This window comes from Nycticebus coucang, chromosome 1, assembly GCF_027406575.1.
Source record: "Nycticebus coucang isolate mNycCou1 chromosome 1, mNycCou1.pri, whole genome shotgun sequence".
Classification (NCBI taxonomy): Eukaryota; Metazoa; Chordata; class Mammalia; order Primates; family Lorisidae; genus Nycticebus; species Nycticebus coucang.
This window is the reverse complement of record NC_069780.1, coordinates 22497023-22524055: the sequence shown is the minus strand read 5'-3', so window position 1 is coordinate 22524055 and position 27033 is coordinate 22497023. Positions and strand designations below refer to the sequence as shown.

At 39.0% G+C, this 27033-nt stretch overlaps 1 protein-coding gene across 1 annotated transcript in view; it reads right to left on the bottom strand.

Annotated features, from left to right (window-relative positions):
• Window positions 1–244: 244 nt before the first annotated feature.
• Window positions 245–27033, bottom strand: part of GRID2 (glutamate ionotropic receptor delta type subunit 2) — a 1435943-nt gene continuing 1409154 nt past the window's right edge. The window contains exons 15-16 of the mRNA XM_053608318.1: window positions 5384–5624; window positions 245–2724 (exon numbers count right to left, since the gene is read on the bottom strand). Of these exons, the coding sequence (XP_053464293.1) occupies window positions 2302–2724; window positions 5384–5624 (664 nt within the window). The 3' untranslated portion in view covers window positions 245–2301. The remainder of the gene's footprint in view (window positions 2725–5383; window positions 5625–27033) is intronic.

Sequence of the window (27033 nt, the reverse complement as noted above, 5' to 3'; positions counted from 1 at the left end):
TTTTTTTGGCACCCTCTGTATATTATCGATTCAAATAGTCTCAAATAGCAGAAAGGCAGTTTTTCACTGGACATCACTTAGTATTGTTTTTAGAGAGCCACTCATTTCAACATAGTTCTGCTAGTAAAATGTATTTTCGGCTTTAATTAACTCAAGATAAATGTTGAGAAACATTCACTTTGATTTGTGAGCGTGTAAGCATTTTTAAATCTTCCAGTTAAGACTTCAATAGTATGAGAGCAAGTTTAGAAAACATTTTTATTAGACAAATTATTTAGACAAATTATACACAGAAAGCTCTGTCACTCATAACGGAGGCCTCCAAAAATGTTTTGTGTATTTGTATAATAGGCAATACATCAAAATAAGCCTATTTTAAATATTATACATGGTTAACAGTTTGTTGATAGCTAAAATCACTGCGACATCTGGTATGTCCCTACATAGCTGTTGTAAAGACTTTTTTTGTTTTAAAATCAGAGTTGTGAATGAGATCATGAATGTTACAAGGGAAAACAAGCCGTGCATGCACTCAGGTACTTGTAACCCTGCAAACAAAATGGTTTTTGCATGATAAGAAATTTTTCTGCCTTACACAGTAGACAATATTTGAAGATTTAGTACAAAAACAGTGACAATACAAGATGCTCCCCAGAACAGAATTAGCATCAAAATATAATAGATCTTAAGAATATACCTTTTAATTTCTCCTAAAGTAAACCACATAGGTGGATTCCTATATCAATCCTAGCCCACGAAATGAATTAGCTTAAAATAAGTGTATGGCTGCGTAAAAACACAGAATAAGTTCTTGGTTCCTACTTACCACATTTTAATTTAAGGATTACAAACAAAGTTCATTCTACATTTCTAACGAGTAAGAATGCTACTTTAAAAGGGTGTGCGCAAAGAGGCACTGTTTTTTGCTGTCATCCTACATACTTGGCACTAATGTAAAAAATACATAACTCCTCCAAATAGAACTGAGTAAAAAAAGGGGGTTGAGAGCCCAGCACGGTTATTATATTTTCTTCTTTAGGATAATGTATGACAGTAATTAAGGCCACATCAGTATTTCTTACGGGCTCCCACCCCTCCCCAAATACAGTTGTTGTACTGATTGGCTTACTGCTTTGGAAGAGAATTTTTAACCTTCAATGATTTACATTTAAACTCTTCTAGAGCTCTGTGTGCTGTCCTGGGTGTGGTTCAGCTTATAGCATTTTTCGTTTAGATAATTAATTAAAAGTAAAATGATCAAGGTTAGCTTTATACACTGCTGAATAACAAATGTGAAACCTATTCCAATGAGTTACATCTAGGAACAAATATTAAATTGCCCTGGATGTTTTCATAACAAAAAGTATAAAATATTCTCTGTTGGCAAACAATGCGAGTCAGAATAACATTAAAGCAACCTGCCTTTTCTAACTGAAAAGAACCCTGCGCTATACATAGTTCCTGTATACAATACGTTTTTCTGTTTTAACTAAAGCTTTATTAAATGAATTGCAATAGCAATGGCCGCCTTTTAATATATATACACGTTATATAGGTGCATATATATGTATATATGAGATACTAATTTATTTAACACAATAGAGGCTTCTGCCATATGATAAAGTTTACTGTACATAAGAAAAAACTTTTAATACTGTACAATCACATAAAGGTCATATGCACTGTTGCAGTGCGAGACTAGTTTTAACTGTAGTCTTGACTAGCATATTAATGGCTTTTTTGTAATCCTACAAAATTGCATTCTCATATTATGTGGCCTGAATGGTCTTTACGTTGTTTTATAAACACTGCAGAGGTTGCCTTTGGTCCACAGTTAAAGGACACTCAACAGCAGTGGGGCGTTGTACGGACGCGGCAGAAGAATGTAAAAAGACTGTGAAGTTATTGCAATTATATTTCTAAAAATAGAGAAACATTACATAAGAGGCCTTTATGTAAAATTAATCCTGCATATACTTTTAGTATACTCAGTGCACATTTCCTATACTTGATGTACAGTATATGAAAAGCAGACTAATAGGCTCCCAGTATACTACACTCTGGGGGAACAAATCAAGTCATAAGAAAAAGTGGAGGGAAATGTATGGGAAGAGAGGAGGGAAAAAGAGAGAAAGAAACAGAGAAGAGAGAGGTGGGAGGAGGTGGGGAGAAAAAACTAGAATCGTTACTCATAATCCTGATTTTTTTTTTTAAGTTACATCCATGTTAGTCCCACAATATTACAGTTGCTCCTTGCAAAGGGAGTCCTAAAAAAGAAACTGAAGAGCTTTTGTTTGATGCTTATATGGAGGTGCCTCGGTCTGGATCATTACCCAGATTGAGCCCCAGGGTAGGAGTTGGTTGATAAGGAATAGATGACATTGTTTTTATAGGACTCCTGAAAAAGCCCCCATTAGGGGCCCTGTGCCTAAAAGGGCCAGTTCGGTGCTCAGGCACGTTGCCAAAAGTGAAACCAGAGGCAGCTTTAGCTGACAGTGTGCGGCTAAGAGTCTGGATCTGCTCTGGGATAAAGGTTGTAGTGGTGATATGAGTGTTCCTGAAATCACTGATTTGCTCCAGTGCTTGTCGTGTTGGCAAAGTGTCAATGTCCAGAGGGGTCAAGTCAATTGACGAGGTGGAAAACTGTTTATGGGGGCTGTCGTCATCTGTGCACAAGCTATTTACACGTCTATGGAGGTGCTCCAGGTCAATTTCCTTGTCATCCTGGAGATGAAGAAAAAGAAGATAAGGTTCTCATCAGTACTGGCTTCCATGGTTAAAAAAAAAAGTAGTTCAGCAAACAGGTAATTAACTGAACTTTGGGGTCTAGTCACTTAACAAATATTTACTGAGCACCTAATATGAGCCAGGCACTGTGCTAGGTTCTGGGGATACCAATAGGATTCTGAGATACGGTTCTCAATAAATATACATACTTTTTGCAGTAAAAATTCTAAAATGGGCACACACCACATGCAACTTAAGTATGGGAGCAGGAGAGGGATGACTGCCATTCTAGAAGAGACAGGCCAGGCAAAACTGTACAAATAGAAAGTATGATTTTGGCAACTCTGCCCCCACCTCTTTATTCATACCTTCTCCTTTTTCAGGGTATCCCATTCTAAGTTAAATTTTTGTTCCTTTCAACCACTTACTCCTAACCTTAACTTTCCAGTCTTGAAGGAAAGTAATGCAGTATGCTGCATGGTACTAAAGTGTTAGTGACTGTTAAAGTGTTACTTCCTGCAGGCCAGAGACATGTGGGAGGTGTAGAAACAGCAACAATCAACACGAGAGAATCAATTTCTAACTGAGGGATTTCATACACTCAAAGAATCTAGCATCTGAGTCAGGCAACATTGTGAGGTCAGCAAGATATTTAGAGACCCCTTCAAGTTAGGACATGTGAGTGATAGCTTTAGTTTAGGGCCAGCTCTATGCTAAATAACCTCTAAACCAAAGATGCTTTAAGCTTTGCGAATGGCATCTTGGTAAGAAGGCACGTAATAAACAAAAACGAAGATCTCAGATTGCTGGAGTCGAAACCCATTCACGAATCCCTTAGGATTTACATTAAATAAATCCTTTAATTAATTAAAGCCCAATGTTTAAAAAATAAAAGTGTGAAGAAACAAAATTGTCCTTGTTATCAGTCTTATTTATAGCCAAGATCAATAAATTAATGAAGATTTTAAAATGTCTTTTAATCACAAGGGGAGAAAATATTTGTTCATAAGCTCTGGATTAGCTGTCTCAAGTTAGAATGGAGTATGTATTTTTTTCATTGTGCTGTTATCGTGTTCCTCAGTGAAAAATATTTTGATATTTTTTCCCGTTTTTCCTTCTCCTTTCTCATTTCAAAGTCCAATAAAAAGTACCTATTAATGCAATATTATCACTGAGACATGAGGGGGTTGAGACATATAATTTTATGGTTCCACAGCAACTGTAATATAGTCATCCATCAACAGATACAATTATGCAAAAGTTCAATATCACATATAGTAACTCAAAATATAAAGAGCTTGGGGAGTCCTTCATTTCCAGATTTTTGAGAACATAAAATCTCAGCTATAATGTTGCATTAATGTGGTCTTTTGCATGGAATCAATGTCAACAGAGATACCAGAAGCTTATTCCACAAAGAAAACACTACAATAAAACTTGATTAACTTTTAATTCATTCTCCACTAATTTAGAATGGCTGATCATTCACACAGGTAGGAAGCTAAGATTCATCTTTGCCAAGCTGAGCATTTCCTTATAAATGGAGCTGATCAATTTTGCATTTAAGGTGGTGGGAAGGACTCTTTAGACTTACTTTAGAAAACAATCTGTTTGGAAGAATACATTAACTTGCAAAATTTCATATGCAAATCAGAAGTCATTTTCACTTGTGTGTTAAAGCAGATCCTTTCAGGATTCGCCCCAGGCATCAGTTAGTTAGCCAAGTTCTAGTTATAGAAAGTTTAAAACTTTCTTTGAAGCAATCCATCAAATCAAATCATTTAGCAAATTCAGATTGTTTTTCATTTCAGTTTGTGAAGCTATTTATTGAATATGATTTCATTATCTAAAAAATGTCCACCTTTTTTGTCTGCTGGAAATATGATCAAGGAATCAAGTAGTAAATTTTAACTTCAGGTTTCCTCTAACTTTTAAATCCCATAATTTACTACATATAATGAAAACAAGGCACACACCACTTTAAAAGAGATAAGGGTAATTCTGCAATTATTCTTCCAGGTAGCTAGAAAAAATTAGTATGGCTCTGGAGTTAAGCTGATTCGAGAGTATCAGAGAAAAATTGAATTCTGGATGATTCTATGGGGTGGATTTGGTAAGGTTGGGGCATTGAAGAGCCAAACGCATACGATCACTTTTACATTTCCACATATATACAGGGGGAAGCTGGCAGGAAGGGGAAAACTCCTGGCAGGAAGGGGAAAATTCTAATCATTTTGACTTAAAATATTGATATTTCAAGCCCAGTTTTAAAACACAAGTAAATTGCCCACAAGTTAAACACCTGTTTGAAATAAAATTGTCAGCATCTCTGTGAACTGGTCAAGGGAAACCATGGCTTCTGAAAATCACGGAATTAAAGTCTGTGCTGAGATTTGGGAGAATTTCAAAGCCCATTATGGCACATGAAATTGTCTCAGTCTTTCAAACAATATAGTCTCCTTGTCCCTGATCTGGGCTCCTCAAATGGAAATCGATATCCGTCTTATCGATTTTTCCATTTCACAACTTTATTTTTAATCTTCAAAGAAAGAAGAAACAATGACCACCCCAACCCTTTCCCTGCATCCCTCTGATCCTCCTCCTCAGAAACACAGCCTGCTCGTTGTTCAGCTTAGAGCCAGCTCTAATCAAGTACCTCTTTTGACGGGACGCGGGAGCCTTTCCTCTTGTTCCACCACGTCTCCAGCATGGCTATGAAGCAGGAGAGGACAATGCCGGCAGCCAGGATACAAAAAACCCCCGCAAAGCTCTTTATGTCCAGGGCACCTCCTTTCTGCTTCGTGTCCACTGAGGAGTACGGGTCACACTGGCCATTCTTAGGCCACCATTTGTGTTTCAGGATGTCCATGTCACCATTCTGCTGAAGCTCCAGAATCCTTGGGGCAGAGAACACAACCAGGTGTTACTGCAGACATTGTGTCTTGGTCCACAACGCATCTGTTAATAATCTTACCTCTAAAGAATGGAGGCTGTTAAGAGGAAATGAATATATAGATCAGTTTGTGGACAGAATGCTCGGAAACTGTCATTGCTACCATTTTCATTCTCCAGACAGAGATGCACCGCACGCTTTCCTCTCTCCCTTCACCTGTCCCTCCCTCCAGCCTTCCTTCCTCTCTCCTTTTCTTCTTCTTTGGTTCCATCCCATAATTTCCCCGTTCTGGTTTGCCGCAGTGTGCTTTTACAATTACATTTCAGAGGCACTGTTTTTATGTGGTTTCAAGCTGCTGCGCTTCTGTGTTCCTTCCCTACGTACAGAATGATGCTCTGGATCTTAATGCTTTTATGAAGAACGTTTTGCTGCTTAGAGTAAGATGCTGGCAGAACGTCGCCTGGCATATGTTACACACAAAGAAATTCAATTAAGAAGACTTCTATTATTTAACACAGTGTGAGAGAGCGCCTTGAGACAGGCTTGAAGTTGATAAAATACATCGTTTTTGGTTTTTCACACTACTGATCTAGTTTCCTTTTTAATGCCAAAGGGGAAGTAATCTTACCTTGGAGAACAAGAAGAAAGGTTGACCAGAGGCTTTCAGAAGTAGTTAAATTCAAATAAGAAATATCTTTCTTCTTTTTCTTCTTCTTCCTCTCCCCCTCAGGTCCTGGGGGCAGCTGCCAAGACTGCAGCTTTGTGAGGCGTGATTTTTCACAGAGGAGTTATTCTCAATGCCTAAGACTCACTAGGAGCCACCTGAGCCTGGCAAGCTCTGACCCTCCTCCAGCTGTGCCCTTTCTCACAGGGTGGAAAGGTCAGGCCAGGGGTGTGTACCTGTCCAGAGTACGCACCATTCACGAGTCTGCCTGGAATTTCCTGGGCAAGCAGCTGAGAGCTCTTCCAGGGCCCATTAGGCCTACTCTCAGAAATGTTCTCCTAAGACCAGATGCCATTGCCATGGATGCACCATTGGGTGGACTCTGAAGGGAGTGTGGACAGAACTCAATGTGCAAGCTCAGGCGCACACACCTTTGTGCGGGAGACCCTTCACTGTGCAGGACAGAGAAGGAGGTGACAAGAGCAGGGCCCAGAGCCCCACTCCTTGTGCCTTTGAGCCAGGGTAGACCTCCCAGGTAGGTGAACGTGGCCATGTGAATGTGGCCTCCTGAGGCTCGTGAAGGTACATTTGTCAAGATAAGAAGATGGAACATATTGGTTTGAAGCTTTCAGCTTAACTTACAAATTTTACATAATTAGATTTGGGATATATGGGCCTACATTTGTACTTTTGCCCAAGGACTTGGATTATTTGGGGATGAGGCTGCTTCAGACTTGAAGAAGAATGCAGTGAGTCTAACAGGAGCCCATCCCTCTCTTTCAGAGATTTCTTCCCTTTCTGCCTATTTCATGTCATCCATGTGTCAAAAAGAATCAACAAATGATGAATGATGAACTTTTGTGTATTGGGGGTGGGATCAACATTGATCCTGGGTTAAACAAGAGTGGACCAGCCCTAGAGGCAATGGTGGAGCCTAGTCTCCCGTCCCCGTTGCCCCCATAGCCTCTGCTCCAGAATCCCCAGCTGGTGCCCTGGGACGGACACTGCACCCTGAACAACCTTGACTTTGCTTCCCGCTTCTTAGGGACTCCATCTCTCTAAGGTTTTGTTGCCCCAGTGTATTGCCCCAAGAGGGCAGCTAATTTGATTAACTGAATTTACCAAAATGGTTCCAAATATGAAAGGTTCCAGGTCACTCTTATTTCAGCCTCTAACCTAGACAGAGTTATCGAAATACAGAATTTCCAGAAGTGCTCAGGAAACTAGTACTTAGAAGGCCTCTGCAGGAAAAGGGCACCTTGTCATTAACTTTGGGAAACATCATGGGAAGTTTACAAAGTTGTCAGCCCATTAAAGGCTCCAAGAAGAACTGCAGAGATGAAAATGTGTATGATTTTGTTCAACTCAGTGTTTTCCAAATTTATGACTTTCATTCCTCTTCCCTTATTTTTCTCCCCAGGTAACACATACTGATAACCCATGGAGCTAGACCTTGAGAAAAACACTTGAAAAATAATTCCTTGATCCAAAGAAGGAGATACTTGTGGAAATATCCAGCACTGTTTAAGTATCATAACACGTAATCATAGCATTAAAGTTAATTGCTCTTATTCATGAATACCATGTAAATGATGTTGGCATTGCTAATGCATGTAAAGTTTTAGCTATGTAAGATGAGTAAATTCTAGACATTTGCTGTCCAACATTATGTCCATAGTTGACAACACTATATGGTACACTTAAAGAATTGCTAACAGGGGCCAGGCACAGTCACTCACTTCTGTAATCCTAGCAATTTTGGGAGGCTAAGGTGGGAGGCTTGCTTGAGGCCAGGAGTTCAAGAGCAACCTGGGCAATACGGAGACCCTGACTCAACAACAATGAAAAATTAACTGGGTGTGGTGACACTTGCCTGTAGTTTGTTACCAGGAGGCTGAGACAGGCACAGAAGCTGAGACAGGAGGGTTGCTTGTGTCTGGGAAGTTGAGGTTGCTGTGAGCTACGACCTGACCACTGTGCTCCAGCCTCGGTGACAGAGTGAGACTCTGTCTCAAAAAAAAAAAACAAAAACCAAACATGCGTCAACAGGGTAGGGCTATGCTAAGTATTGTTACTCTGATGGTAATAATAATAGAAAAGGCACATCCTTTAGGTATTTGCCTACCTAAAAGCTGTAGGTGGTCAGAGCATCATTGAATATCTTGAAGGAAACATTTCATCTTTGAACAAATTATTCCTATATTTGAATTTATGAGTAGATGTAGATATAAAAGGAGACGACAGCAGTATTTGCTTAATGAGAATCTATCTGGGTACAAGCTGAGCTCTTGTTTCCCTGCTCTTCTCCTACCACATTGTGTTAGTCCGTAACTATGGAAATGAGGAGCTTTCCCTTACAGCCCCATCCTCACATATGATTGTGGTTACTTGATTGATATCTGTTCCTTTTCTGGAATCACATTCACCATGCTCCGTGTCGCCTGACACAGGGTGGGGACGTGTTTATGGATGGAAGATGCTCTATACAGGTTGTGGTAAGTGGATCCTGCCCCCGGATCCTATTTTTTGTTATCGTTGGTGATATTTTCTGATTCACTCAATTTCCTCCTTATTCGTTTATCTACTCAATAAAAATTTAATGGGTGACTTCATTCCAAACATTTCCTTAGGTATAAAATTTGTTCTAAACCACACCTGTGCATTCTGCCGAGAGGCTTGGGCGACATAGGTGAACCCTTGTCTGTCAATGCCTTAGTTCACGTCCATCCCTTCTTTCTCTTGTTCCAGACTGCTAATTGCCTTCACACTACTGCCTTGCATCCACTTCTTCTGTCTCCTTATTTTTTCTAAACCTGGAAAATATTTTGACTTAAAAAATAATGACTGAGCACACTATTTGGGTGAAGAGCATACTTATAACTTTGACTTAGACTATAAAAAAACAAGTTTGTAAACAAAACATATGTACTCCCTAATATTCTGAAATTAAAAAATAAATACAAATCAATAAAATTTGCATTTTAAAAAATGACTGAAGTGTTCTCTAAGACCAAAGCTCTGTCATAAAATCTTGCTGCAAAATACTCCTAGACATTTAATCAGAAAGGTATCACCACACCTTTTTTATTATTTAGTGATAAGTAAAGCAGGCTGAATACAACCTAATTCACTGCCTTAAAGACTAGCAGGATAAATCCTTATAATAAGTGAAGAGATAGGCTCTCTTTTCAAATCTTGCTAAGCACTAGCTCTTTTAAGTAAAACTCAAAAACATATTCAAAGGAGAATTTTGCCTTTTAATTATAATTCACAATGATACGTATGTGTGTATGTGTCTAATAATGTGAGAATATAGTTGATAACTTCTTAACGAGTGCCAAGAAAACGTGGGTTTATGAAATCATATTTTTGTAAAGTGTACAATTTCCACAAGATGGCAGTCTTTGCCCATAGAGAGCAAAGAGTTACTGCGCTTAGAGTTACTCTGTGGATCCGAAATGCATAAAGCAAGCCTAGAGTTTTTGTTGCTGCAAACACTTAAATGACAAGAAACAATGTAAGCTATTAGACTGTGATAAATAATTGATGGCTAAAACCTCTTGGAGTAAAGTCAGAAAAATTCCTGTCTCTGCCATCACCTTCATCTAGGGTGATGACAATACTTACTTTTGTAGAATATTGTGGTAAAAATTAATGAGACTGCATATGAAAAGCATCTTCTCACTCCTTGGTTCGTAGAAGGCAACTACAACTTGAAAACTAGAATTATTACCGTCAGCATGTGTGAGTACTGTTCTTTCTTTGGACCTGTTCTGGCACATTCTTCTTAATGGAGAGTTATACGTCCATATGACTCAGTGAATAATTGATTCACTGACGGGAACATCTCATTTCCTTCTTTTCTCTAAAAGTATTAAACATTTGTGATCTCATTGAACAGAAAAATTTTGGAAGTCTATAAAACCTAACTACAGTTTGAAGGTGGTTAATAGATCAATCCTGTACCATTGCATGCTTTATTGATATAAATGAGCAAACTTCAGGGCAAGGAAGTAGAGCATCAAAGGTTTTCTTTCATATTTGAATAAAAATATACAGGAAGTTTAGGGTGGCGCCTGTGGCTCAATGGAGTAGGGCTCTGGCCCCATATGCTGGAGGTGGCAGGTTCAAACCCAGCCCTAGCTAAAAACTGCAAAAAAAAAAGTTTAGGCTTTCATTTTGACAAGTTTTTTACTTTGATGATAATAGCTCCATTTTGTGTTTAAGACTTGTACTAATTATTGATCCTTTATCATCTTTAATCACTATTCTAGGAATTTACTTTTAAATTAATTTATTTGTAACAAAACAAGATGCTGAAGTTGGATGCAAATTTCTAATCTCACACAGAAAGCTTTGATTTTGTCTTTGAATGCTACAGAACTCCATAGGTTTCTTTGAATTTTACTGAAATCATAGCCCTTAGATAAATTCCCACTGAGTCAACTATAAAATGTTGCTACTTATCTGAGAAAAATGACACCGGTCTTTTTAGTCATTTCTCTAATGAAAAAACTTAGGGATAATCAGGAATTATTTTTATTTTTTAGTAAGTACAGGAATTCTTTTTTCAGATCACATCTGTAAGAACTCTGTGACTCTTTTTTTGATCAGATTCCCCAGCCCCTAGAAGCATAAACTATTAGAGAAAAGACTATAGACATTATTTGTCTCCGCACTGCCCCCATTTTACAGATGAGGAGACTGAGTAGTGTAGAATCTTATACTCACTCAGATAGTAAATGGTTGAGTTGTGCCCAGAACCCAGGTCTCTCTGCTTTTCTCTCTGCTACCTCAGACAGCCTCTCCCGTGTAACTAATTCAGAGAACAGTTCTTTTGGTTTCAGAGATTTGTTAGACGCTGAGTAAGACTGTCATCAATATATTTCCTGTACACCAAACAATATAATTATAATTATGGTGTGATTGCAAATTTATTCACACTACAATTTGGGTATGCAAAGAAAATGTAGCTTTTCTCTACAACTTAATTGATCTTCCTCAGGAAGACTGTGCCCACTGAGCAGTGGGAACAAAACTAAATTTAGCTCATCATGATTTAAATTTTAATCTGATCTAATAATTTAACATGCTTCTAGCTTTAGTTCAATCTGCCTGAGAGAATTACTCAGTCCTTCCCATTCCTTTGCTCTTGGTTAGGATGGCATCATCAGGACTTATGAGGACAGCATTATTCAGCCCGCCCCACACTGGGGTCTGCAGCAAAGGCAGCTGTGATTGCTAGCTGGTCCTTGGATTTGCTTTGGCAACTGGCCTTTGAGGTGGAATGGGCCTGGGTCCGATCTTTAGAAATTAATTGGTGACTGTGCTAAAGTTTGCAGAAGCTTCATGGACTTAGTCGGCTAAGATGGTGGGCTCCTCCGTGACGGCTATGGTCCTTTGGCTCCTTGGGGTGCTGTACACCCTTGTGAGCCTCTGCCATTGTCTTCCTCCAGTCCCTGACAGTTTTGTGGCCCCTCCGGCATTACTCTGATGTCACCTTGTTATTCAGTGCAGAGGGTCCTAAGGCAGGTCTCAATATTCTAAATCAGCATCCACCCGTGGTAGGGGGTGGAGCTGGGAATGAGGACTGATCCTTCCTGTTTTTTCCTGGCACATGGCTCTGGCTTCTCAACCATCTGAGGTCTTCTCTGTTGATATAAAGCCCAGAATGGCCTAGACACTGTCCTCAGCAACCCCCACAGGAAGGGAAGTATTAGGCCCCTCTACCTTTCCTGTGCTCTTCAATCTACCGAAGCCCCCTGCCTCACCCTTCTTCCACCTCTGTTAGAAAGTGGATAGAAGAGGTGAGGCTTCCTTTTTCCTCTTGAATGTCCTTGTTACATCCCAGGCCTCCAAGCTTCTCAGCCTGTGATAGTGAAAGAGCAATCTAGCTACATAACATAGAAACTGTGATATGGCAGAGAAATGCAAATCAAAACCACTCTGAGATATGACCTAACCCCAGCAAGATTAGCTCACATCATAAAGTCCCCAAACACCGATGCTGGAGTGAATGTGGAAAGAAGGGAACACTTCTACATTGCTGGTGAGATTGCAAACTAATACAGCCTTTTTGGAGAGAATTATGGAGACTTCTCAAAGATCTAAAAGTAGACCTTCCATTTGGCCCTGTGATCCCATTACTAGGTATCTACCCAGAAGAACAAAAATCATTTTACCACAAAGACATTTGCACTAGAATGCTTATTGCGATTCAATTCATAGTTGCCAAGTCATAGAAGCAACTCAAGTGCCCATCAACCCATGAATGGATCAACAAACTGTGGTATATGTATACCATGGACTATTACTCAGCCATTAAGAAAGAGATTTACATCTTTTACATTTACCTGGATGGAGTTGAAATACATTCTTCTTAGTACAGTATTGCAAGAATGGAAAAATAAACATGCAATGCACTCCATACTAATATGAAATCAATATATAAACAATTACATGCTCATAAGAACAATAAAACATTAATATAGTCCAGTTCGGAGGTAAAGGGAAGTGGGGAAGGGGAGGAAGGCATATGCCAGAAGGAGGGAGGGCATGAGGTGGGATCTCACCTAATGTGCACAGTGTAAGGGTGTCTAGCACACCCCCGGGGTGAGGGGCTCTTCTATTAATGGAACTTTACCCTGGAAATGAGAAAATTGTACCCTCATATTAATTTGAATAAAGTTAAAAAAAAAAAAGAAACTCTGAGGGAGCTTCTGGGCATTTTCTTAATTTCTAAGTATTGAGACAACATGGAGCTAGGAATTGGTGAGGCTGAAATACACTATTTTAATATTTCAAAAATATCTGTACATGTTTGTGAGTTTTATATATTCAAAATTAAAAAGATATTTAGGATAGCATCTCATTACTCAGTAGTGTTTGATGTCAGTTATTACGGGGGAAAAATGGGAATATCTGAAAAAAATAATTTTCTGATATACTGAATTTATACATCATGGCCCCCAAACCTGACATTATTAAATTAATTTCTTCATTTGCTGGGGTTTCACAGAATTTTTCTGTTCATGGTTACAGAGAAAGTAATAATAGCATGAGACAATTTTCAGAAAAACTTCAACTCACTCAGCTTTTCATTCATTCATCTTTTCTTTCATTCTAGCCCTGGAAAATGTAGGAAAAGGTGGATTGAAGCAAAAGCACTTATCAAAGATTAAGATGTAAGCAAGTGAGTATAGTGGTGCTTTGATGGGCTTACCAAATATTACAATTTGATCATCAGAGTTGTAGAAACAAATTCTATGAACCAGACACCAATCAATTATTTCTCTTAAGAAAAATCTCTTAGAAATCAGTTACTAGTATGAAATCCAGTGAGTATTTATTGATAATATTTAATACCTTAGTAGTACCCAATAGCCTAAAAGAGAATATTAGAAGATACTTCCTTTGTTTAAATTGAAGTTTCAACTAGTTCTTTTGACTAGTTGATCCAAATGCCAGTTGCTGATATTTAACTCATTAAAATTGCCTAAGATCATACAGGTTAATAATACCTCATGGGTTTTTAAAAAATTAAGCTCGTGAGTATCATCTTTTAGGTCAGAGGTCAGCAACCTTTTTTTTTTTATTTTTGGTTAAAGTCCAGATAGCTGGTATTTTTGACTTTGCTGGCCATGTAGTCCCCATCATAGCTACTCATCTCTGCCTTTGTAGTGTGAAGGCAGCTGTGGGCATTATGTCAACGAAGAGCTTCATTCATAAAAACAGTCCAGGAGCCAGATTCGGCCCGCTGGCTATAGTTGCTGACCTATTCTGGATGCCTCAGAGCAAACAACTCTATAAGTCAAAATGTTCTCATTTCACTGCTAAACCTATTAGAGTGTAAGTAGCCTGGCCAAAGTCACGTCATTACAAAGTATGAAAGTCTTAGAAGCACAGATTGTGACTCTTTTTGCAGTGTTCTTTTGACCATGTTAATAGGTAATAATCAATATATAGTAACACCCATTATATATATATATATATCTTTTTTATTTATTATTAGATCATAGCCGTGTACATTAATGCAATCATGGGGTACCACACACTGGTTTTGTAGACCATTTGACATATTTTCATCATACTGGTTAACATAGCCTTCCTGGCATTTTCTTAGTTATTGTGTTGAGACATTTACATTCTACATCTAGTAAGTGTCACATGTACTCTTGTAAGATGCACCGTAGGTGTGATCTCACCAATCACCCTCCCTCGGCCCATCCTCCTCCCTCCTCTCCCCTCCCTTTCCCCCTTCCCCATATTCTTAGGTTATAATTGGTTATAGCTTTCACACGAAAGCCATAAGTTAGTTCCATTTAAGGCTGCATAATATTCCATGGTGTACATATACCACAATGCATTAATCTATTCGTGGATCGATGGGCACTTAGGCCCCCATTATTATGTGTGCCTCTTTACGTAAGTATAGAGTGATCACATGTTGATTTCACATTGAACACATCATGTACACACTGTATATTAATGCTTCAAGTCAAGTTTGAATTTTTTTGGTTTTCTGATTATCCTGTAATACACACAGACATCTGAACATTTGTCTGGAGATTGGGGCTGCTCATGTTCCACAAGAGTGACTGCTGTCCTTACTCATGATCAGGTAGAGTTTGTCATCTGAGGTCTGCATTTGCTGAGTCATTTTCTAGGCTATGGCAGCTTTAGCTCGAAATCAAGGGTATACAAGCAGATATTACATTCCCCAAATCCAAATTCCAGGGTAGTGATTATGATTTAGTAAAAACGGGTAAGACAATTGGCTGAGGCAGAAAATATGGTGTCTCTTTTAATCAAAAGGTATAAAAATGGTTTTTTAATTATGTGTGTCTAGAAGTACTGTAAGTTAATTAGAAGTTTTTCAGGGTTGGTGAAGAATTACTCTACATGCTTAATAACAGTGTGTTAGTACTGGATGGAGCTGGGAGATGAGATCATATTTAACTCTTGCCCAGTGAGGTGAAGTGGCCTGCCCAGCTCCCCCACTGTAGGGCTGACCCTACAGGGCTGGATTAAATTATAAATTCAGTTATCGTTGAAGGCTGCTGCGTATCACAGATCTGCATCAAAAGAGAAGTTTCCTGTGTTGCTTCAAACCTGATATCTCACTTTCAAATTTGGAAAATATAATTTGATAAAATATGTAATGGGTCAGATCTGGTTTTTTAATTCAGAAAACAATGCGTACATCCTTATGTAGTATCTAATGTAACTAAGTAACTAAGCAACTATTTTCCAAAAAAAAAAGATAATAAATACATACATGATGCTGTAGTGTATAAAGCACTTATCAATAACATTGCTTATTATTTGATTTACTTCTAAAAATAACCTGTAAAGGAGGAATGATAATGATTGATTGATCCATTGATTACCACCCTCTCCCCTTATTTTCATAAAAGCCTTTAGGAAGGCTGACATTTCTAAGTTCTCCTTTTACCTTTAAGGAGACTGAGGGTCAGAGGCAAAGAAAAATTTCCCAAGGGCACATGGCTGGTAAGCGAACCATTCAGCTTTCAAACTCAGGTTTTCTGACTTTTGTACCTCCCTTCCCCCCACAAAATCCTACCAACATATTTATAATCCCTGAAGAAAACCTGTATAAATGGAAGCTGCCTCTTTATTTCCTGCTTCTTTACTGACTGTTTGCTACTTAAGTCCCTTGGCTAATGCTTATCCCATGGTGTCCATTTACAGACATTACGCTTTGTGCAGTAAACCCTGATGTCCCCAGAGAACCACGTGAATATTGCATGAGCTCATTAATCTCTTTGCGATTAAACCTCAGATGAATTCATTATCATGATGCACATAGGAGACTTTGCTGATGTTATCAAAATAAGGAAGTGTGTTCGAAATAAGTGGTGTTCTGAAATCCTGTCCTCACTCCATGTCACATTTCTAGTCTAAACCCACTTACTGTCACATTTCTAGTCTGTTACGCAGGCTCCCATGGTTATCCCAACAAAATTTTTCCTTTGAGGTGACACAATCCTCCATAAAAGGTATGCTATTTTAGTCTAACACTCCATTATTAATATTTAAAAAACGGCATTATTTAATCTTTAACATTTAGACCAATTTTTTGTGTTAAAATATTGATAAGATTGTTGTTGGCTCTAAGAGCCATCATAATTTATAGATACGTTATTTGGTTGAAGACGAACCTTAAAGCTGAAATAGACAGAGCCCATTCAAATTGATCTTTCTAGGTTAAAGTCATCTCCTCCAACCATAAGTCTTGCATTGCCAAAGGGGACAAAATCAGTTCTGTTCACAGAGAAGCAATTGCTTGAAAAATCAAATTAGCAACATGACGGATCTCAAGACTTTGGTGACTAGTGAACTTTAATTATTATATATTTTATGTGTTTATGCTGGCAGTAAAAGTCAAGCACTCATTATAGAAATGGCAGGCATGATCTTTCACAAAATGAGGGCTGGGCGGCAAATGAATAGATAATCAGGATAATGACAACAAGCCAGAAAGATGCTGGAGTGCTGAGAAGACCCAGACAATGGCTCCCACTGAGAGAGAGGGCATGATTGCAATTGGAAAGAGAACACTTCTGGTGATCTTTTAAAATGTCAGCCTCATCCTTAAGCTCAGTGTGATATTTGGGTTATAGGGCAAAGGGGAAAAAAATTCCTTCATTCTGCAGGAAGAAACTGGCAGTGATCATCTCTGCTTACAATCACTCTTCACTTTTCTTATGCAGATCTTTCAAATACATGTTCGTGAAAAAGTGGCATAAGGTTAAACGTGTTTTGCTTAGTGTATTGTGTGTATTTTATGAGTATTTTCATAGCTGACTCTGACAACTAAACTTTAAATGAAGTGGGGTCCTGAAGTGTGTGGCTGTGTGGAGAATAGGGAGGGCCTGTGATATGTATGTTTGGCAGTGTTAGACGAGAGAAGATTACAGAGAAGGATACTCTTTGAAGGCACAAACTTTCTCCTGAGCATTTGAATAAACATGCAACTTGTAAAAAAATGGAGTAACAGTTTAAGTATGTGAAAGAAATTCATTACTCTGAGAACCGCTGTAGTTGGTTTTCCTTAATAACTGGAGAATTCCTTTATGATACAAATAACATCTCCTAAGTCGGAGGTTGTGCATTTATGTATATGTTTAAAAAATTCAGGGCATATTTGTATTAAAGTTGGTGAATAAATTCAGTGCACTTAAAAAAAATTCAGAGTATTAGGGGGTACCATGTGTGTTTTGTACAAGTTGAGTCAAAGTTATACATGGAAGTGTGCCCTTCACCCAGTGTGCATTATTCTCAAATTCACTCTCAAAAGGCGTGAATTTACCCGTCCCCTCCTTCCCACTCCTCCAGCTTGATTTTCATTGAGATTTACTTCCATAGGAGCATCCAAATGTTGATCAGATAGTTCCAATTTAGTATTGAGCACATGTGGTTTTTTCCTCCATTCTCAAGATGTTTCACTTAGAAGAATGGTTTCCAGTTCCCTCCAGCTTATCTAAAAAGATACTAGATTTCCATTTAAATTCAGTGAGTAATTAAAACTCACAGGCAAGAGTTAGATAATCAATAATAGCACAACTTTTGCTGTGCTTTAGTCACATTTTCATAGATGGAAAGCTAATGGATTTTTAAAAATTATTTTTAACTTTTTAGACGTATATTGAGCAGTATACCACACATATAGAAACAATGTCAAGTTTTGATTTTTTTTTTTTTTTTTTTTTTTAGTAAAGTGTTCAGACAATAACGTAACATGAACTTTGCTTGAGGAACCATAGGAAGACAGTCATTTCTCTTAGGTTTAGATATTTTAGATCGTGAATTCTACTTGCTAACTTCTTTGTCATGAATCTGAATATATTACACTGTTTCTATAGATGGAAGAAAACATGGACAAAAACTGTTTCTTGGATGTTCCCCTGCAATTCCACAGCTGTCCATTGCCCCTCCAGGTGCCCATGGGCTCGGACAGGGGCCCTGCAAGGGAAGGGACCCTGCAAAGGCTCCTTGTGGGAGCTTCCATTAATTTAACTCCTGTGACATACAAATTCTGTATTTTGGATATTATAGTCTCATATAAAAATTTGCTGATGAAAACTATGTAAACAAGAGTCTAGGAGAGAGATTTAAAACTACTGAAGAAACTGAACTATTTCAATTATATCACATAGGAGAGCAATGTGAAAAACCTGCAACTACTTCAGGTAAACTGATTATAAGTTATCATTTCACACAAGGTCTCCCAATACTTTATTTTGAATACCAACAGCTAGCTTTGCTTTAGATGGGAGGAGCCGATCTTCATTAAAATTATGTCAGATGCTTCACATTTGATTTTAGGCTAGCACCAAATACCTACTCTTTGGGCATCTGTTAATAATGATTCCTTAGTGGGAATATAGATTTCTTAAGTAGGAACATAAATTTTAAATAGAATACCTGGTTCCTTAAGGAGTTTCAGGAATAAGTCTGATTATTAAGTTGAAGTATTAGCTGTCTTTTCTTTTTGTGAGGCAGCAAACTGAAGGGCTCTGACATAAATGGTTATTTATAAAAAATTACACGATGTTGTATGAAGTGGCGGCGAGACTCCTCCATTTCCATGCAGAAAGGATAACGGACGTGTTACTGTTCCACTTTACAATTTAGTTTTCCCACGCATGGGAGATATGCTGGGAATTAGTCTATTCCATCTTCTTAATGAGACTTATCTATTACCTCGGGTAATGTATCTCTTTTCTTCAACCAGCAGGACTAACTACTTACAGGAGTGAAGTTTCAGCAGTTATTAGGAAGCAAATTCCATGATAGATATAAAGGGAATAGTCTATGTATCTATGCGGCGAGATAAAATGAAATGGGGTGGGTGTGCGCTGTCAGAGAAGGCTGTGGACTCCCGCGGCTGCTGTGCGGCTCCCTGAGCTGCTGCTATTTTCCATAATAATAGGAAAAACTCTATGCATGGCAGTGTTTGCTTACTTGATGATATTATGGGAGGCTTCAGTGACTCAGAGAAGAGGCTTGATAAAAATTGAGTGCCATTCAGTCCTGATAACAATTGTCGGAGGGCCTGAGTGGCCGGTCTCTTTATTCAGAAATGGGCCTGGTGATATTGTATACGCGCATGTACAAAATGTAAGCCTTTGCAAAGTCTGCGGTTTCTCTCCTTTACCCTAAACCTGACATAATCGGCCTCTCAATCTCTTCTAAATCCTGGTGAATTAGCAATGGAAGCAACCCAGCTGAGTGAGGGTCTGAGATAAATTGCACTCTAAGAGCCTTAACTAATTGTGGAAGTGCAATTTCTCCATGTTTGAATAGCCAGTTATATTCATCAGCAACTAAATTGCTCAGGATATCGGTAAATGGTGAAGGACCTTTGCCACGTACAGGGTGGTAAGCAATAGCAGGTGCTACACTCTGTTTATGGATGAGAAAAAAGGATAAAAGTATCACCGATGTAAAACTCGAGCTACACAGATCCCTGCAAATAATGGCATTCCATTCCCAGCTGACGGGCACACAACCCTAGCAATGGGGGTGATGTGAGAAACAGCTGGACGTAGCTGTCATTGCTTTTATCACCTCACTCTCCATGAGAGACTACACGCTATGAGACTACGGTGAATGTATTTTGAAGTAATTTTTCTACAGTAGTGATGGAAAAAGAGGACTCGTACTCTGATCCAAGCCTTCAGTGGGGCCTGACCTGCGACATGCATCAGAGGAAATTAAAATACAGTCATTCACTGCATACCAACATTTCAGGGCATGTCAGGTCCCATTCACAATGGTGGTCCCATAAGATTACGCTACCACATTTTCACTGTACCTTTTCTGTGTTTAGATATGTTTAGATACACACATACTTACCATTGTGTTACTGCTGTCTGCAGTAGCCCAGACCAATAGGCTATACCATATAGTCTGTCTCGGTATATAGTGGGCTATGCCATCTAAGTTTATGTGAATACACTCTACGATGTTCACACAGTGACAAAATCACCTAACAACCCATTTCTCAGAACACATCCTCTTTGCTAAACAATGCACGACTGTGTAAGAATTGATTCTAAATTCCTTGTTATGTTAAACACCAAGTAACAGCTCAGCAAGTGTTAATGATGGTCCACAGGGCTCTGGAGATCACCTAGTGTCTTCCACATATAAGAGTTGGTCTGGCTGGGTGTGGTGGCTCATGCCTGGAATCCCAGAACTCTGGGAGACTGGGGTGAGAGGATTGCTTGAGCCCAAGAGTTTGAGACCAGCCTGGGCAACACAGCAATACCTCCATTTCTAGTGAAAAAAAAAAAAATCTATCTATCTATCTATCTATAGAATGAATTAGTTAGGTGGGTTGGTAAGCACAGGTATTCCCAACTACTTGAGAGATTGAGGAGGGAGGATCGTTTGAGCCCTGGACTTTGAGGCTGCAGTGAACTGTGAGCATGGCACTGTACTTTAATCTAAATGACAGCAAGAGCCTGCCTAAAAAGGAAAAATTGGTCTTGATGGGAAGTGCCAAACAAGATAAGCTGGGGACAACCTCCCAGGTAGAATACAGATGGAAGAAGAGAGTGGAGAGTGGATGTTACCACAGTGTTCCCTGTATTCATAGTCTGAGAACTTTGGGCAGAGTTCCTAGGTTTCTGAATTTTTCTCCCTTCAACATTTGGATTCCATGTTCTTTCAGCTCTGGGCAAAGTCTCCCTGTAGGCATACAGGTGAAAGATATGGCAGACAATGTCCAAGAAGATCATATGTAACCATCTGATGTCAGGGTCCAGTAAGTCCCAGCACCCCTTTGAGAATCAATGTTAACTGTTTAGTTTCTCTTCCCTCTTCCCCTACCCCATGTCGGTCTTCTCACTTTCACTTATGATAAACCAGGATATAATTCTTACAGAAAACCAATGCAACAAAGGCTCAAAAGGTATGACTTTGATAGAGTAGGTATTTCAGTGAGCATAGACTAGATAGGCAGTATGGATTCTACCTACAAAACTATCTGCAAGCATGCAGGTGGGTGGGAGGCATGCACATGATAAATGCCTTGACCAAAGAGGAGATAAATAATGACAGTGAGGTGTCACTAAGGGCCAAGGAAAACTTGAGAGGAAATTATTTAAGGACTGATATTTTTGCAAAAGGAGAACATAGCAGTTAAGAATATGAGTATTAGTAAGTGCCCATCAACCCAGGAATGGATTCACAAGCTGTAGTATATGTACACCATGGAATACTCTTCAGTCATTAAAAAGACGGAGACTTCGCATTTTTTGTATTAACCTAGACAGAGTTGGAATGCATTCTTCTTAGTCAAGTATCACAAGAAATGGAGAAGCAAGAATCTAATGTACTCAATTCGAATATGAAGCCAGTAGACAGTCTAATACACACCCACGTAAATGGAAAACTCCAATCAGTTCGAGGTGGGAGAACAAGGGAGTGGGGGAAGGGGAAAGGGAAGAGGGACAGGTGTGCACCAACTTAACGGGCACAATGTCAGGGTATATGGCACACCTCTTGGGGGTGGGACACAATTGTAAGAGGGGCTTTACTCAACAAATGCAAACAATGTAACCTAATTTGTTGTACAATCAATTAACCTGAAACAATTAAAAAAAAGAACATGAGTACTAAAGTTAGATAAACTTTGGTGGAATTCTGGGTAGGAAGTGGCAAAGTAACATGATCCCTCTTACCTTTAGTATTTCTAGTTCATGGAATAATATGGATCTTAAATTGTATCATGTATATAAAGTACCTAACATGATATCTGATATATATGTGTTAAGTTCCAAATGCCAGGTAGTTATTATTATAATCATTATAAAGACTAGTTTGGTAGGTGTGTGATGATGCATTAGAGTTCATTTTCAATATATCCTTTCAGAAGTGAACACTGATAGAGACAATGGTTAAGTCCAAATCTGCAGAGTGGCTTAAGGTGCCCATTCCGATATTCTAGCCAAGGAAATAAACAGAATTCTAGAATGTGCAATACACTGAATGTTTGTGTCTTCTAGAGCATCACATGTTGAAGCCCTAATCCCCCAAATAGTAGATTTGGGCATGGGGGCCTTTAAGAGATAGATTTAGATCAGATCTGGAGGGTGGGGCCCCTGTGATGGGATTAGTGCACTATGACACATGGGATCTCTCTCCCTCTCTTTCATTCTCTCTTCCCTGCGAGAATACAGGAATACAGCAAGAAGCCAGCCGTCTGCAAACCAGCACTGAACTGGCCAGCACCTTCATCTTGGACTTCTTATGCTCTAGAACTATGAGAAATACATGTCTGTTGTTTAGCCCACTCAGTGTAAGCAGACAAAAAACAGAGAATATGGTAGTGGGAGTGTGAATGAGAAAGCAGGCAGCTGTGAAAAGCCTAGGAAAACAGGGAGGCAGTGAGCATGACAGCATGGAGCTTTTAGGAGGGCGAGCCAGGGGTTAGAGTCCTCAGAGAAGACAGTCAGACAGTCTCAATTACAGTATCACCCTTTAGTATCTTCTTAACAATGTTTTCATAACCTCTCACTGACCTGGGTTTAGATTGAGGGACAGAATGTGATTTGGGGTGAGGACACTTTTATTTTAGTTCAGCTAGCTCACTCTCCAGATATCTTGTCAGGTGGAGACGGAGGATGTCACTGAAGGCCCTGTCGCTGCACAGCAAATTCACAGCTGCACAGGAAGCAACATAGTAAATCACTGTCCTTTTCATGAAGGCTGCAATCAATAATGCCACAGGAACTTTTCCCCCCAAGAACCAATAACTGCCTGGAACTGTGGGAGACCCATTACAACACTGAGAATTTGATGTGGAAAAATGAGAGGAATAAAACAGTTCGCTCATCAAGAAGAAAAATACATGAAATGCAACACCAACGTTAAGTTTAATTACAGAGTCTTACTCTTGCCCTACAGAAATTCATACATTTAGATGCCAGTTACAGATCAACAAAGAGGACAATAGGTAGATTTGTTGTTTATTTAGGACAATGTGACTCTCAGACTTTTTATGAGATCAAATTTGGAATTTTACACTGGGCAAAGGAACAAGGTTCTCAACTGATAGTCAGATTTTATAACACTTGATCTGTTAGTAATATTAAAAAGTGACTTGTATTGAGAATGCCAGTACATTTTCATTTAAAAGAGTTTTTAGGAATATGAAGAGAATGACTTTAGCCTGGGTAAAAACTGGGCTTGGAAATCCCAGCTAGAGACACTGCAGCACAATGGACCCTCAGTTCAATTCGCCTGCTTATCTCTGTAACCCATTCCCTAATGCTTCCAACTTTCTCTACATTTCCCAAACCCTAAACTGCACTTGAACCTGTCTCATTCCTAGCAGAGGACCTTAGCTGCTATTTTACTGGGAAGTGCAAGCCACTGGCTAGAAACTCCCTCATCTCTTTTAAGTGACACTGCTCATATTTCCTTCCATCTTAACTATTACGAAAAGTGTCTCTGTTCCTGGGGAAGGCTGGCTTTTAACAGAAAGCATTTCTCCCCAACTTCATGGGACTATTTTAGTAATTCCTTGCTTGGATGATCACAAGAATCACTTGCATTTCCTTGGCTACAAGTCAGAGATTCTGATTTACTAGTTCCGAGCTGGTGTCTGGGAATGTATATTTTTAAACTTTTCCAAGGAGATTCTGATAACAGCGTAGGTTTGGGGAAAACACTGATTTATCCACCTTTAAACTGTCCCCAGAAGATTTCTTATAATTTTCTGCTTTGTTCCTTCACCAATGCAATTTGTTTTACTTCTTTCAAAGGATGACAAGCTCCTTAGGCCAGGTAGTAGCAGTGTTTTCGGGATCTTTGTATGCTCTGTGATACTCCCCATAATAGTTTGCACATAGGATCGACTCAGTCAATCCCCTAACTAAAAGGCAAAACTCAAGAACGGTACGGTGTGTTGGGCAGGTGGCAGGGGGCGGTACTAATAGATGATGTTTCTCACATTTATTGAGCACCTGTCTTCACTTGTGCTGTTTACTTTACACTGATTCACTTGTGTCATCATTCTCAAGACCATCCTTATGGGATAGTTACTGATTTTATCTCCAGCTTTCTGATTTGCAAACTCAGGCAAGTAAAACAAGTTGTAGAAGGTCACACAGCTGAAGACTTGGGTTTTCACTTGTTGGTTTGTTTTTGGTACGGAGAAGGAGAATAAAAAGCCTATCCAAAGAAAGCATTGGGGGAGTTTTTGAAGGATTGTTCTGTGGTTCTGTCGAAGGGAAGTCACTTTGGCTAAAGTGGTTGAAGGAACTATTATACAGGAGGTGGGTATTTGAATTAAGTCTTTAACACTTAGGTTTTGATACTTAGAGAAAGGTACGTGCACATTTCAGGAAAGGATGTAGCGTGAACATGGTGGTGGAATAGAAGCTTTGATTTGCCTCTTGGATTCCTTTGTCTGCTGGAAGAACCTGACTGCTGTTCCCCCTCTCTCCTCTGTATACTTGATTGCAAGAGTATTAAAAAGAAAGTGATGTTGGCAAGCCGTCTCTTGAAATGTGGAAACTAATTGTGATTGTTTACCTATCAGTCACTGAACTTTGATTTCCCCCCTGAAAAGTCAACCCAACTACGCTTCTCTGTCTTTCCTAATCAATGCCTTCTTTTGTGAATAATCATTTCACTCTATCTTGCAACTTTTACAAACTGTCTTTTAATTCAATCCTCTAAAACAGTGGTTCCCAACCTTCCTAATGCCACAGCCCTTTAATACATTTCCTCATGTTGTGGTGACCCCCAACCATAAAATTATTTTCGTTGCTACTTCTTAACTGTAATTTTGCTGCTGTTATGAATCATAATGTAAATATCTGATATGCAGGATGTATCTAGGTGACCCCTGTGAAAGGGTCGTTTGACCCCCCCAAAGGGGTTGCGACCCACAGGTTGAGAATCGCTGCTCTAAAAGCCCTTGCATCATAGAGGAAACTAATACATTTGAACAACAACAAAGAGCTAATTTAAACTAGCAAAATAAAACAAAAGTGAAATGGTTTTAAAAATCTTACCAACCGCTCTCTTCTCTCTCTTTCTGTCTCTCTGTATCTCTGTTTCTCTCTCACACACACAAAAAGAAGGAGAAATAAAAGATAGGCATCCCCATGCCATCCATCCAACCTACTAATAGAACAAAGAAAACTGTGAGGATGAAAGCAGAACTTTGGGTTGGGCTGAATGTGCTGCTTTTTTTTGTCTGGTTTTGTTTTTGAGACAGAGTCTCACTTGGTTGCCCTCGGTAGAGTGCTGTAATGTCATAGCTCACAGCAACCTCAAACTCTTGGGCTTAAGTGATTCTCTTGCCTCAGCCTCCCGGGTAGCTAGGACTACAGGCACCTGCCACAACACCTGGCTATGTTTAGAGACAGGGTCTAGCTCTTGCTCAAACCTGTGAGCTCAGGCAATCCACCCTCCTCGGCCTTCTAGAGTGCTAGGATTACAGGTGTGAGCCCTTGCATCTGACCTCCAAATGTGCTGCACTGAAGTACCCCTTTGCCTTCCCAACAGTTGCTCTGGTTTACTTAACATTTATGACTTGGCAACAGTTCTTGATGACTACAATGAAATACGAAGATACAACACATTCGTTGCAATGATCTGTTTCCCTTTGGGCTTTTTCCTCAACATAAAAAAGAAGAAACCAAGAAAAGTAATTTAGTGTCCTCCTTTTTTAGTTTCCCCATTTTCCTCATCATCTGCTACATCACAGTAGACTCTGCATGAACAAGGATGGATCATTTGGCACACATTAAAATTACTTTGGAGGGTGAAAAATAATGGAGAAGAAAGATCCATGGGCCTTTCTGAGGAACATCTGCATAGTATCTTATGTACATGCCTTTCAAAAAGATCTTGGTTGAGATCCCTGAAATCATGTAATGCCTTTAGGCATTCTTCTCACCAGCAGAAGTGGGTGTAGATGTCTGTTCAAAGAGGAGTTCCACCTAATTTCAACCAGCCTCCTTAAAACTCCCCAGGGAGTCATCTGAATGATGCAAAGAGGCTCTTGTTCCAAAATTATACTCTGCTGTTCATTTGTGGAGTCTTATGAATATTTCTGAGTGAAAAACATTCTATCAATGTTACTGTCTGCTAGGATAGTTTACACTTTAATAAAACCAGAAAACTAATGAATGATTGACTATGTTTATAAGTTACAAGGTTTTCAGGAGGGAAGCCCATACAGCTCTGCACACCTGTCATTGGCACAGCTCTTAGCGGAGGATTTGCCTCTAGTCACCTACATAAAACCCTTCTGAGCAATGTCTCAACTCATTGATACATCACAACAAACTCATTCCTTTCATTTGGGAAACTGTGACTAATTTTATAGATTATTTTTGCTTCAGAGTAAACAATGATGGTTTTGGTCACAACATTTTTATATGTATTGATTTTTCTGTCTATCAAATTTTCTTAAGTTGTTAGAAATTGTATATCCAAGGACATTTACTAATCTTGAAACCCATATGACCAGATACTCTTCTCTTTTGAGTAGAAAACATTTCCTTTGCAAATTAAAAAATAGTACTTACCTCGTGATGATGCTGTGAAAATTATTAAGATGTTTTATTTTTGAATGTCTTTAAGATAGATGATTTCAAAAATCTGGTATACTTATTGAATTTTTTACTTGATAATATTATAAATTAACTTTAATTCTTAGCATACTATTTCTCCGAATGACTCTACTTGAACAATAGAT